This window comes from Berghia stephanieae, chromosome 8 (assembly GCF_034508935.2).
Source record: "Berghia stephanieae isolate SIO BIC M18660-M18661 chromosome 8, UCSD_Bste_1.3, whole genome shotgun sequence".
Lineage (NCBI taxonomy): Eukaryota > Metazoa > Mollusca > Gastropoda > Nudibranchia > Aeolidiidae > Berghia > Berghia stephanieae.
The window spans coordinates 1,518,008-1,531,318 of NC_088367.1; the positions used below are offsets into that span (position 1 = coordinate 1,518,008).

Below are 13,311 nucleotides of genomic sequence, written 5' to 3' on the forward strand. Positions count from 1 at the left end.
GCGGGGGGTGGGGGGGGGGCGATAGCTTGGTTGGTAGAGCACTCGCTTCACACGCAAAGGGATCAAGATCGATTTCGGGATTTCAGGTGCAGTCAAGATTTTTTCGCCCCCCCCCCCCCATCTAACAGTGAATGGGTAGCTGAGTTTATTAGAGAGTACTTTGCGATAGACTAGCGTCCTATCCAAAGGATAGCAGGCAATTGCTATATTTCGTGCGTTTCACGCTATCGAAACCGGGATAAATTCCGGCTCCACGGTCAATGGCTCTGAAGGACTACTACTTTATCATTACGTTACAAACCCTAAATATTTGATGCTATTCGTAAAGGTAAAATACTGACTACATCTGCCACCAAGATATAACAGACCAAAACACAAAACGATGTGTAACCTTTAACGTTTAGAGTCTGATTGATATGATTTAGAAAGAACTAAGCATAAAAATGGCTACTTAAAGTCAATAACAAAGCTGAGTGACGTCAATTTCGTTCCTTCTATGGATAGTATGAAGTTGACGTCACTAGGGTCTTTGTTATTGTTTTTTGCCATCCCCGTTTATGAGTAATTCTCAGTCAACTGTATTAACCAGACTATAAAAGTTCATGGATACACACAGTTTTGTGTGTTGGTCCGTTATACTTCCGGATGGTAATGTTATGAGCTTCTTATGCTGGCCATCTGGGCTTATCCGTAGCCGTCGTTAACTTGTAGATAGTATGCGCTTGGCTAAGAAGCTCATACCATTGCCATCTGGAAGCATAACGGACCAACACGCCATGAACTTTTATAGTCTGGATAATACGGTTCAGTGAGAATTATTCATAAACGTGGATGGCAAAAAAACAATAGCAAAGACTCGATTGACGTCAACTTCATTCTATCTTTTGATAGTATGCGCTTGGCAAAGAAGCTCATAACATTGCCATCCGGAAGTATAACGGACCAACACACAAAGCTGTGTGTATCCATGAACGTTAAAATTCGGGTTAATACTGTTCAGTGAGCATTACTCATAAACGCGGATGGCAAAAAAAAAAACAATAACAAAGACATGAGACCTATCTATAGATAGTTCGAAGATGACGTCACTCAGGCCTTTGTTATTGTTTTTGCCATCCGCGTTTGTGAATTGTTCTCACTAAACTGTATTAATCAGACTATACGAGTTCATGGTTACACAGAGTTTGTGTGTTGGTCCGTTATACTTCCGGATGGCAATGTTGTGAACTCCTTGGCCAAGCGCATTCTATCTATAAGTCAACGATGACGACGGCTCACCTCGTATAGAAACTGGCTCATCCGGGACTCACCTCGTATAGAAACTGGCTCATCCGGGGACTCAACGTAAAAGGCCGAGTAGATCCAAGCGTCTTTCCCCTCCATAGGCTGAAAGTAACGATAACTCTCGTTGGACGGAGTCCAGCCTCTAAGTGGGCGTGGCACCCTGTTACTAGATGGAGAGAATAAAGGGGGGATGTAGGGTTGGTTTCATCGGCATAAATAAATAGATAGTTAGGTCAATGAGCAAATAGATGTATAGATAAATGATCAAGAATCGATGAGTCTATTTTTATGGCCAATTTTTATAAATATGATATGATATTAGAATGATAAATGAACGGACGGATGAATGAATCAATCAATGAATCAGTCAATGAAGATATAGATAGTTGAATGAACAAATAAAAAGAGAATTGAATGAATAAATAAATAGATCAAGGATTAAATAAATATATAAATGGATGAATATATAAGAATGATGATATAAATAAACACATAGATAAATAAATGAATGAATGAATATATAAATGAATAAATACAGAAATAATTAGATAAATAACTAAATAAAGTCATTTATCCGTCATCAGGGGAATAATTTATTTAGGGTCTTTCTCAGAAAAAGACCGTGATGACTTTGACATGACCCACAGTACTTTAGCCACTGTACGGAGCCGAAACATGTCTTGCCCAAAGAAAAAGGAGATTGTACGGCGTTACAGTGCAATCCATGCATTATTGTGTCAAAACATAGTGACTCGTGCTCACAAAATTGAAGCCGACCCGATCTCACTGAGTCTATGTGGTCTTGTAGTGTGACACTCGCTTTCGGATCGGAAGGTCCTGGGTTCGAGCCTTGCTCAGGGCATAGTTGAGTCATTGGAAAAGGCTCTTTACTCACATTCTCTCGTCGTACTCAGGTGAAAATGAGTACCTGGCTGTAAACAGCGGCCTAATAGGCGTCATGTCTCGTCCTACATGTTAAGTGTTGCTGTTAGTCAGGGACCCCCTGGAAAGCACTTTGAGCAAGTTTAGTGGATATCGCCAAATTTACTTGACTGATAGGCTGGAACTGAAAGGTTATAGGGAAGGGTGGGGGTGGGAGGGGGTGGGGTGGGGGACGTATTTCTTTATTACAACCACAGTCCTTAAATGCATTTTTTTTAAAAAGAAAAGAAATGAATGCCGTTAAAGGAGTAACTTTCCCTCTTTAATTTTACACCAATCTGAGTATATTTAATTTTTTTGGACAATTATTTCCTATGATGAAAAAGTGAAGTCTTTTAATCAGGAAAAAAAATGAAACAAAGCCGGGTTGACTGAAAATGCCACAAATTCACATACACAATGTCTTTCAATTCAATTCAATTCAAATATTTATTTATTGTCGGCATTTAAAAAATGTTTCATAGATAATGTAGTCAGGCTAATAGAAGCCTTTGACCGACATAGGTTATAACACATAGTACATAAAAATACATAGTAATACATTTTCGTTTAAAAACATTCCCTCATCAAGATTCTAATCATGACACACAAAGAAAAGTAACATTCATAATATTATTATATATATATAATAAAGCAAAGTTACCCTTGTTGACGGTACCTAAAAAACTTACTTTGGAAAAGCCAACGTTGCATTGAGATATTCCTGCTTCAGTGGAAGGTTTCGGTAATCGACCTTCAACTCCAATTTCTTTTCTTCAGTAGGTGGAGATTTCCTCAAAACTCGTAATTGTTCTGGTTGGGCCCAAAATTTCTGGCTGAGCGTGACTACGATTTTCTGGCTGGGCTCAGGTTGCTTCAAAATGACGATGAGTACTGCGATCTGCAAGGCCACCAGGAATAGCATGTATCTTCTGGCTGCCTTGTGCCCGTTGTTGATCATGGTGAAAATCGGTACCATTAGGAACTCTTCCTTTTTTGTCTGAAAATTATATAAAGAGTGATTTTTTGTTATTTTTACACCCTTCCCATTGGAAACCCCAATCAGTTTTAATAGGTACGTAGATAATCGTTGAAGAATGCTTTGAACGCGTTGAATAAAAAACTGTTCAACGTTTGCAGAATATTTTCGCTCATCTTGGTTTAAAATAAGGTGTAAAAGACAGTTGATTGGTAGACGTCTATTTTAAAAGAATCTTTTGGTGGGCAAATCCAACGTTTTTCTATTATTTTTTAAGGCCAAATAGCTAGCCATTCAAGAATATTTTTTAAAACAACGAATTATGGCGATTCGAAGTGGCGGACCTTACAATTGGTCACGAAATTTTAACATCAAAGAATCTTATTTAGAGGGGCGGAATAAACGTAGTCTTTTATTTCTTTTTATTTATTAAACTCGTTATCTTTTTTATCGTGCAATAACTATAACACATACTCGCAAGCTCGTAGTGTTATTAGGTACGATAAAAATAACTCGTTTAATAAATACAAAGAAATGACAGAATTGTATATTGTGGCTTCATATTCATTGTGCGGATATGGTAAGACACTCACTTTCGGATCGGTTCCTGGGTTCAAACCGCGCATAGTTGAGTCATTAGAAAAGGTTCTTTATTCACATTCTCTCAATGCAAACGTGTAAACGTAGAAAGAATGAAATTTACGTCACTCAGCTTTTTGTCAGTCTTTAGCCACCCATTTTTATGGGTAGTTCTCACTAAATAGTATTAATCAGACTATTCTGTCTCTCCTTACAATCTGTCCAAATAGTCTCCATCTTGTTTCCAAAATTTGAATCGACAGCGGTGTTTCTTCGCATTTCATATACAGTGATTTGCTATTTATTAGTGCTGGGAAATGGAAGTGAAAGCAATGTCAATGTTAAATGATAAAGTGACGCACTTGGCAATTGTTAAATGATAAAGTGACGCACTTGGCAATTGTTAAATGATAAAGTGACGCACTTGGCAATTGTTAAATGATAAAGTGACGCACTTGGCAATTGTTAAATGATAAAGTGACGCACTTGGCAATTGTTAAATGATAAAGTGACGCACTTGGAAATTGTTAAATGATAAAGTGACGCACTTGGCAATTGTTAAATGATAAAGTGACGCACTTGGCAATTGTTAAATGATAAAGTGACGCACTTGGCAATAGGCACTGGTGTAAGATAAAGATTTTAAAAAGTGTTTGAAACAGTACCAGAAAAAGCAAGAAACAAAGATGATCAAAAATGTTCAGCCTAAACACCAACAATGGCTGTCACACTCTACAACTCTCCCTGCCCTCGAATACAAATACTCAGAATTGAGTCAGCTTCGGGTAACATTCAGATTCAGATTCAGAAAGTAACCAAAAAATTAGCTGGCCTCAACTGTTAGTCTTTGTTTTTGTTTTTGTTTTCTCATCTATGAGGTCTGGGAACAATCGCGGAAGGCTGATTTTCGGGATTTTTTTTTCTCGTGTAATTTTCTTCTGCTTTGCCCGTCCCTGTTTCATTCACATTTTTCATATCTTTATGTTTAACATTTACCCTCTTAGTTCTAAGAAAAATGAATTATCTATAAGGGGCAGCGTGTTTCAGCGGTACGGTCTTCACTTCGTACCGGTAAGGTGCCGAGTTCAAATGCCTGCTGCGCTGTGTGACCATGAGCAAGTCACCTTGACCTAGCTCAATTTGCGCCTGCGTTATTCCAGTCTTCCTTGATATAGACCATAGAGACAAATTTCCCCTACGGGATGGATAAAGGAAATTTCATTTTTATTTTTTTATTTAAAAAGTGCTCTAGTATTATTTATATACTATTTTTATTTGTGCGGCTATGTGGTTTAGTGGTATGACACTCGCTTCCGGATCGGAAGGTCCTGGGTTCGAGCTGCGCTTGGCGCATTGTTCAGTCCTTATAAAAAGGCTCTTTAATCACATTCTCTCACCGTACTCAGGTGTAAAATGAGTAGCTGGCCGTTAACAGCGTTGTCTCTGTCGGAAAAAAATTATAATATCGCCTAACAGGCGTCATGTCTCGCTCTACATGTTACCTGTTGCTGTTGGTTCGGGACCCTTTGTAAAGCGATTTGGTCATGTTTAGTGGATATTGCGCTATATAAAAGCTCAAGTTTTGGGGGAATTTTTATATTATAATTAAAATGATCGTCCAACTAATTTTGTCAAAAACTATTTTATAATGCCCATTTGTTCCCTGAGTCTATTAGCCTATATAGTAACCCACCCCTTACCAAATACAGGAAAACCGTCCCATTCGATACGATACAACCAACATTTTTCTCATTAATTTTTTTAAATAATATTACTGTAGGATAGTATGCGCTTGGCTAAGAAGCTCATAACATTGCCATCCGGAAGTATAACGGCCCAACACAAAAAACTGTGTGTATCCATGAACGTTTATAGGCGGGTTAATACAGTTCAGTGAGCATTAATCATGAACGCGGATGGCAAAAAACAATAACAAAGACCTGACTGACGGCATCTTCGAACTTTCTTTTCAGAAGGAAGAAAATTGACGTCACTCAGCTCTTTGTTTATTTTTATTTTTAGCCAGCCATTTTTCTGATTAGTTTTCACTAAATTCTATAAATCACTATAAATGCTTAAGGTTTTGTGTGTTGGTACGGGATATCCTTCTGGTGGATGTTGTCAGCATTTTGTCTAAAAGCATAGCATCAATATCACAAAATAAGAAGATACAATTTTGTTTATAGTTAGAACTTATTTCAGTATTGTACAGCTTGCTTTGATGAACAAAATTATGTATATCTCATCATCATCATCATTGCCTTTTTCACCCGGGTCATGGTACAGGCCACAAACAGTTTCCATCCTTCTCTATCCTGAGCTATCTTTTTAATCTCATTCCAGGTCTTACCACTTCTCTCTATATCAGCTTCTTTAATTCTTCTCCATGTTCCCCGTAACCTTCCCCTTGATCTTCTGTCCTGAGGGTTCCAGTCCAATACCTTCTTTGTTATAGTGGAGTCATTCTTTCTAAGGGTGTGTCCAATCCATCTCCATCGTCTTCTTCCTATTTCCTCTCCCACTGGTTTCTGCTGCGTTCTTTTTCATACTTCTTCATTCTTAATTCTATCCAACTATGTATACCTATCATGTGCTTATTCCAATTATTAACTCACTCAATCTTAGAGATTTTTGCTACTGTTCAAAATTGGAAAATAATATATTAAAAATGAGCATTTACATTTATTCAACTATCATTAACATGTAAAAAAACTAAAAACATTTGCTTTGATACTACGCCTATAATTTGTCTCATAAAACTGTAATAGATAGGCATGGGGTAGGGGTAAAATTAACCCTGGTAAACTACGGATATAGTCGGTAATAGGGTTGAGTGAGTTAATGCGGGTGGGGATGGCGTTTCGGGAATATCTGGAAAATGCCCAGTAATGGGAGATTTTCAAATTGAAAAATTAGGGAGCCGCAAAGGTATAAGATAAAGATCTGAAAACGTGTATATGAAACGGTGCTAGACAAAGCAAGAAAGAAAAATGTAAGAAAAAAAAATCCCCAAAAATCAGTCTTCCTCGACTGGGGATCGAACCTCAGACCTCCTGATTACTGGTAATCAGGACAGCAAAGGAAACTAACCAAAATGTGAAAGAGTCCCTTGGCATTAGTGAGCAATATTGTCTTTGTCCGAAAAAATATATCGGGTCATGGCCGTCCTACATGTTAAATGTTGCTGATGACCAGGGATCCCTGTAAAGCGCTTTGGGCACATTTAGTGGATATTGTGCTATATAAAGCTCAATTATCTTTTTTTATATATATCATAAAGATGATGCGGAAACTAAAACTTGCTTTTTTGGGGGACATATCAAGAGACATGATACTCTAGAAAAAAAAGTTTCTAGAAGGTTTTGTGGAAGGTAAAAGAGGGAGAGGGAGACCAAGAAGAAGAAGTTCGTCACAAGACATATCAGCAAATGGATGGATGAATAACCCAATGACTGGAATGTGGAAGGATGGCGTTGGACAGAAGCTTGTTTCGGTTGGCAGTTGCAGAGGTCACGTCCAGGAGGGATCTTCTTCTTCTTCAAGTACCAAGTCTGTGCCAGACATCGGTGATCATGGTACGCCATTCATCTCTCTGATAAGATAACCTCAGAAAACTAATATTACTCTTCTCTTTCTTTGTCACCCAGCTGTTCAAACGATTCAAATATGTTTTTCTTGGTCTACCCTTATTCTTTTTGCCATCTATCTTTCCTGTGAGAGCAAGATGTTCAATACATTTATATCGATTTAAGTGCCCTAAAAATTGCATTTTTGTCTTTTTCTTATTGTACGAATTAATAACCTTTTAGTTTCAGCTTGCTCTAATACTTCTTCATTAGTTTTCTTCTCTGTCCATGAGATTCTTAACGTCCTTCTAAGAAACCACATTTCTGCTGCCTCCAGTTTCTTTCTAATGTCTTCTGTAATTGTTCAGCTTTCACAGCCATATAATAATACTCACCATACATAGGCCTTAAAAACGCTATGTTTTGTTATCGTTGAGATATTGTGGTTTTTTTAAAATTAGACTCATTTTATTAAAACTATCTTTAGCTATTGCAATTCTTCGTTTTATTTCTGTGTTGCATCTGCCATCTGAAGTTATTATGTATCCAAGATATTTAAATGCCTGAACTTGTTTTATGGTTTCTCCTTGCTTGCTTATTAAGTTGCATGTTGGATTTCTTTCTCTCCTTGATACAACCACGCATATCCAGGAGGGATAAGCAATGATTAATATGAAAGAGAGAGTTAAATGATTAAATGAACGTAAAAAGTAAAACAAAATTTAGCTTTTTATATATCTCATTCTCCACTAAATGCGTATAAAGCAAATTACAAGGGTCCCTGACCAACAGCAACACATAACATGTAGAACTAGACATGACGCCTGTTAGGCGATTTTACAATTTTTTTTTCCGACAGAGACAACGCTGTTATTGGCCAGGTACTCATTTTACATCTTAGGACGGTGAGAGAATGTAAGTAAAGAGCCTTTTCCAAAGATTCAACTATGCGCTGAGGGAGGCTCGAACCCAAGACCTTCCGATCCGAATGTAAGCGAGTGTCATACCACAAGTCCACATAGTCGCACACTATGAAATGGAGAGTTAGATTATATCAAATGAACGTAAAAAGTACACACACACACGAAAAGGCGAAAGCTTTATATGCGCCTGGCTAAGAAGCTCACAACATTGCCATCCGGAAGTATAACGGACCAATACACAAAACTGTGTGTATCCATGAGCCTGTATAGTCTGGATTATACAGTTTAGTGAGAATTACTCATAACCATAGATGGCCAAACAATAACAAAGACCCGAGTGACGTCAACTTCGTTCTATCTATAGATATATAGATAGAATGAAGTTGACGTCAATCGAGTCTTTGTTATTGTTTTTGCCATCCGTGTTTATGAGTAATTCTCACTGGACTGCATTAACCAGTCTATAAAAGTTCATGGTTACACGCAGTTTTTTGTGTTGCTTCGTAAAACTTCCGGATGGCAATGTTGTGAACTTCTTAGCCAAGTGCATACTATCTATACTATAAAATCTCTTACCGTGATATACAATTGTGTATTCAAATTATCCTCTTTACAATCCGGACTGTAGACCACACATCCTCATACAAAACACTGACCGTTTGATCAATTTTTTCCTATTTAACTATAGACCAAAAATACGTCTTTTTTTATTCAAACCATATCACAATCATAATATAAATAGGGAGGTAGAAAAAACCATAGGCTTGTGTAACATGTGCAAATTTATGTTCCAATAATCACACCTCTACTTATTTGAGTAAAATTAAAATTAATGTAACAATAAAAATAATAAATCCGAATCTGTTCTCGTTAAGATTATCCTCAGCTGGATGTATTAATATCATAACATTAGTATTGTTATACTTTGTGTAAAGAATTTTATTATTCTAGATTTTTGTAGACACACCAATAAAATAATTTCCTTGAAATACCATCTAGCGGTTCTAAAAGTTGTTTCTTGTAACGGTACACGCCATAAGGACAGTATTAAATGACCACAGGTACTACGAGAGTAGAAAGGTGTGTGTGGAATAAGAATGGGAGAGAGAGGGAGAGAGAGAGAGGGGTGGAGTGATTTCTTCTTTCAATAGTAATGTATTATTATTATGTTTTACCCCCTGGCGATCTGAGTCCAGTTCGCGGTCATGGGTGTGTCAGAAGTTCTGAATGAAGAGAGAGAGAGAGAGAAAGAGAGAGAGAGAGAGGGAGAGAGAGAGAGTCGACTTTTTACTACCGTAGCCTACGTAGATTTTGATTGTGGGTGAAATTTTTCTTGGGACAATGTGTGTATGTATGTGTGTGTGTGTGTGTATGTGTGTGTGTTTGTGTCCACCTGTGCGATAGACCATGTCATTCCAGCCAATGGACAGACTAATAACTGGTACTTACTACGTCAAAGGCCGGTCCTCTTTTCATGACCAGCCCTCGTCTTACCCCGCCCTGGACTCGTATATACCTAGTATCTATGAAGGTACCCAGTTCTTGTTCTAATATTCAACCAGTACTCAATAGTTAAAGATAGTTTTAATAAAATGAGTCTAATTTTTTAAAACCTCAATATCTCAATGACAACAAAACATAGGGTTTTGAAGGCCTATGTATGGTCAGTATCATTATATGGCTGCGAAAGCTGGACAATTACAGAAGACATTAGAAAGAAACTGGAGGCAGCAGAAATGTGGTTTCTTAGAAGGATGTTAAGAATCTCATGGACAGAAGAAAACTAATGAAGAAGTATTAGAGCAAGCTGAAACTAAAAGGTTATTCATTCGTACAAGATGAAAACGATAAATGCAATTTTTGGGGCACCTAAATTGACTTATATGTATTGAACATCTTGCTCTCACAGGAAAGATAGAAGGTAAAAAGAATAAAGGTAGACCAAGAAAAACATATTTGAATAGTTTGAACAGCTGGGTGACAAAGAAAGAGAAGAGTAATATTAGTTTTCTGACGTTATCTGATCAGAGAGATGAATGGCGTACCATGATCACCGATGTCTGGCACAGACTTGGTACTTGAAGAAGAAGAAGACTCTGGAGATGCGATTTTCTTGCGCAGTTTTTACCAGTTAACTGCCGTACTCTGGGAAGACACGCATTTAAAAATTTGGCCAGAAAATTTGTCCTTCAAATATCGATCGATTTAAATTGCCCTCCTCCCTCTTGGCAAAAACTATCAAACCTGGGGCCGCGCGAGGCAGGGACAGTTTAATACTTTGCATGTGCTAAAGCCTCATTTTTGAAAGAGATAAATATTTAGAAATCATAATTTCCCATTTTTAACCAACTGCGTTGAGTTGAAGTTGAACAATAGGAAGGAAAAGTCGTGACGTCAAACCCTCCACTCTTTTGGTTCCTAAATCCTTGGGAGTATGTATGTAGCCAGTCCTTCAGAATACTAATAATGAATTGATAGTATGCGCTTGGCTAAGAAGCTCATAACATTGCCATCCGGAAGTATAAGGACCAACACACAAAACTTTGTGTATCCATGAACGTTTATAGTCGGGTTAATACAGTTCAGTTAGCATTACTCACAAACGCGGATGGCAAAAAACAATAACAAAGACCTGAGTGACGTAATCTTCGAACTATCTATAGATTACATATAGGTGACATAACTATGTCAGTAGCAAGGTAAAGAGGCAGATTCTTAGGATTAAATAAATAAAATAAAATAGATAAATAAAATAAATAAAATAAAATTCCCTTTATTCATCCCATAGGGAAAATTTGCCTCCAGGGTCTATTCCATGGGAAGACTGGAATAACCCAGGCGTTAGCCGCAGTGCAGCGCCACAAATTGAGCTAGGCTGAGGTGAATTGCTCTAAGCCACACAACACAGCGGCGGGTGATCGAACTCGGTACTTTTCGGGTACGAAGCATAGACCGTACCGCTCGGCCACGCTGCCCCATGAAGGATCGAGGATGCATGATGTTTGTTGACGACCAGCAAAATATTTGGACTAGAAAATAAGATAACTACGTGGTAGCATTTTGTTTGATCGGTGGTTACGTTTATGTTTATAGATAGTTCGAAGATGACGTCACTCAAGTCTTTGTTATTGTTTTTTGCCATCCGCGTTTATGAGTAATGCTCACTAAACTGTATTAACCCGACTATAAACTTTCATGGATACACACAGTTTTGTGTGTTGGTCCGTTATACTTCCGGATGGCAATGTTATGAGCTTCTTAGCCAAGCGCATACTATCTATAAACTGTGACTCTTATTTTGGCAGACCAACAAACTTCTGTAAGACTTGGGCCGAAAGTAGGTAGTTGGATTGAAACTAATGATATCAGTTGGTGACGATTTGTGACATATATCGATTTATATATATATATATATATATATATATATGTGTGTGTGTGTATGTGTGTGTGTGTTTTGTTTTTTGTTTTTAAGGGTTTTACGGCGCTTGCAACACATTTAGGTCATATCAGCGTCAGTAAAAAGGAAGGAAATGGGATAGTAAAAGTTCTAGAATTACAATTAAAGCACAAAAGAAAAGGTAAGACAGGGGGGATTTGGTTCAAATAGGAAATGGATGTAGATTCCAAGAGCACACTGTCAAAGTACTTAGTTTGAAATCACCTAAAAGTCTCATCCAGACACAAGCACAGGTCACAACTAAGAGTAATACACTCAAATGTTACCAATCATAAAATATAATATGTAAACTAAACATAATACAATGTATAACAGAGAGATGATTTACAAGGAAAAAAATATCATCTCCCAAAACTATAACTATACATTCAACTGTTTCCCTCCCAGACAAGGAACTCCGGCAAGGATCAGGACAAAACTAAGTAATCTCATTCCAAGACAATGGTAGGAAACAATTGGAAAACGGGTATGGGGGGGGGATAGAAGACACAGCTTGTACCTCTCTGCCCACTATGGGAGGTCAGGATCCCCACCCAGTATATATATTTGTCAAAACGTCTTTTGTCGATAAAAAATGTAAAAGTTTTCAGATGAATATTATGAGAAAAAAAGTATTTCATAAGCCTTTGATAGAATGGCCAAAAAAAATTTTAATCTTTTTTTTTTGAACTATAAAGATCAACAGCGCTTGCATCGCTTGTGAATAAGTAGGTACCTTGCAGTATAGAAAAACAAAGATGACGTCATTCAGGCCTTTGTTAGTGTCTTTTGCCATCCGCGTTTATGAGTAATTTTCACTAAACTGTATTAACCAGATTATAAACGTTCAAGGTTACACATAGTTTGTGTGTTGGTCCGTTATACTTCCGGGTGGCAATGTTGTGAGCTTCTTAGCCAAGCGCATACTATAATATATAGAATACAGTATTCAGGTGAGACGAAAATGACGAGACAGTCAACGCTCAATGCGCTAAATATTTGTCATTCAAATCTAATACTAATTGGATTCAATAGTCTGATGTCACGTCGCCCAGCAACGTCGGTTATCATGGTTCTAAACAAAGAAAATCGGTACTTTTTATTCTTCATGCTGGCTTGAACTTTTCATATATGTCTTGTGATCAGAATGTGTAAATGTCAAAACATGATAAAATTTATTTTTTTCCATCTGGATACGCTTTTATGCTCGCCGGGGAAATATTTCATATGGGCGTCCGCCATTGTTCCGATAGTTTAGAGCCAGTGTTACTAAGTTACCATGCGTCATTAGGAAGGAAGTGACGTTACGACTGTTGAAGAGTATTGTTGTTTCATCAGAGTACAACCAGGAATTTCTTTCTGTAACAAGAAAGCTGTTCCCGGAAAGCGTGAAAGAGCAAAAGCCGTTGAACCAGGGAAGGAGGAAGGGAGGGAGGAAGAGCTGCGGTCACGGTGTTGTGGTTTATCTGCCCTTACTAGGGTGTGGCTGCTGGTCAAGGCCCAATGACCAGGCAAGGATTCGGTCAAGTCCCTTTGGCTGGCATTGGAATTTTAAGTGCCCTCCCTTTCTTGTTCATTTCGCCATGTCAAGGGACGTGGACAGGGTTGTAATATTATTTTTTT

At 37.8% G+C, this 13,311-nt stretch overlaps 1 protein-coding gene across 1 annotated transcript in view; it reads right to left on the minus strand.

The window, feature by feature from the left end:
- Positions 1-9,299, minus strand: part of LOC144977937 (uncharacterized) — a 14,915-nt gene extending 5,616 nt beyond the window's left edge. Inside the window, exons 1-3 of the mRNA XM_078923348.1 lie at positions 8,829-9,299; positions 2,898-3,205; positions 1,279-1,450 (exon numbers count right to left, since the gene is read on the minus strand). Of these exons, the coding sequence (XP_078779474.1) occupies positions 1,279-1,450; positions 2,898-3,184 (459 nt within the window). The 5' untranslated portion in view covers positions 3,185-3,205; positions 8,829-9,299. The remainder of the gene's footprint in view (positions 1-1,278; positions 1,451-2,897; positions 3,206-8,828) is intronic.
- Between the last annotated feature and the right edge of the window lie 4,012 nt (positions 9,300-13,311).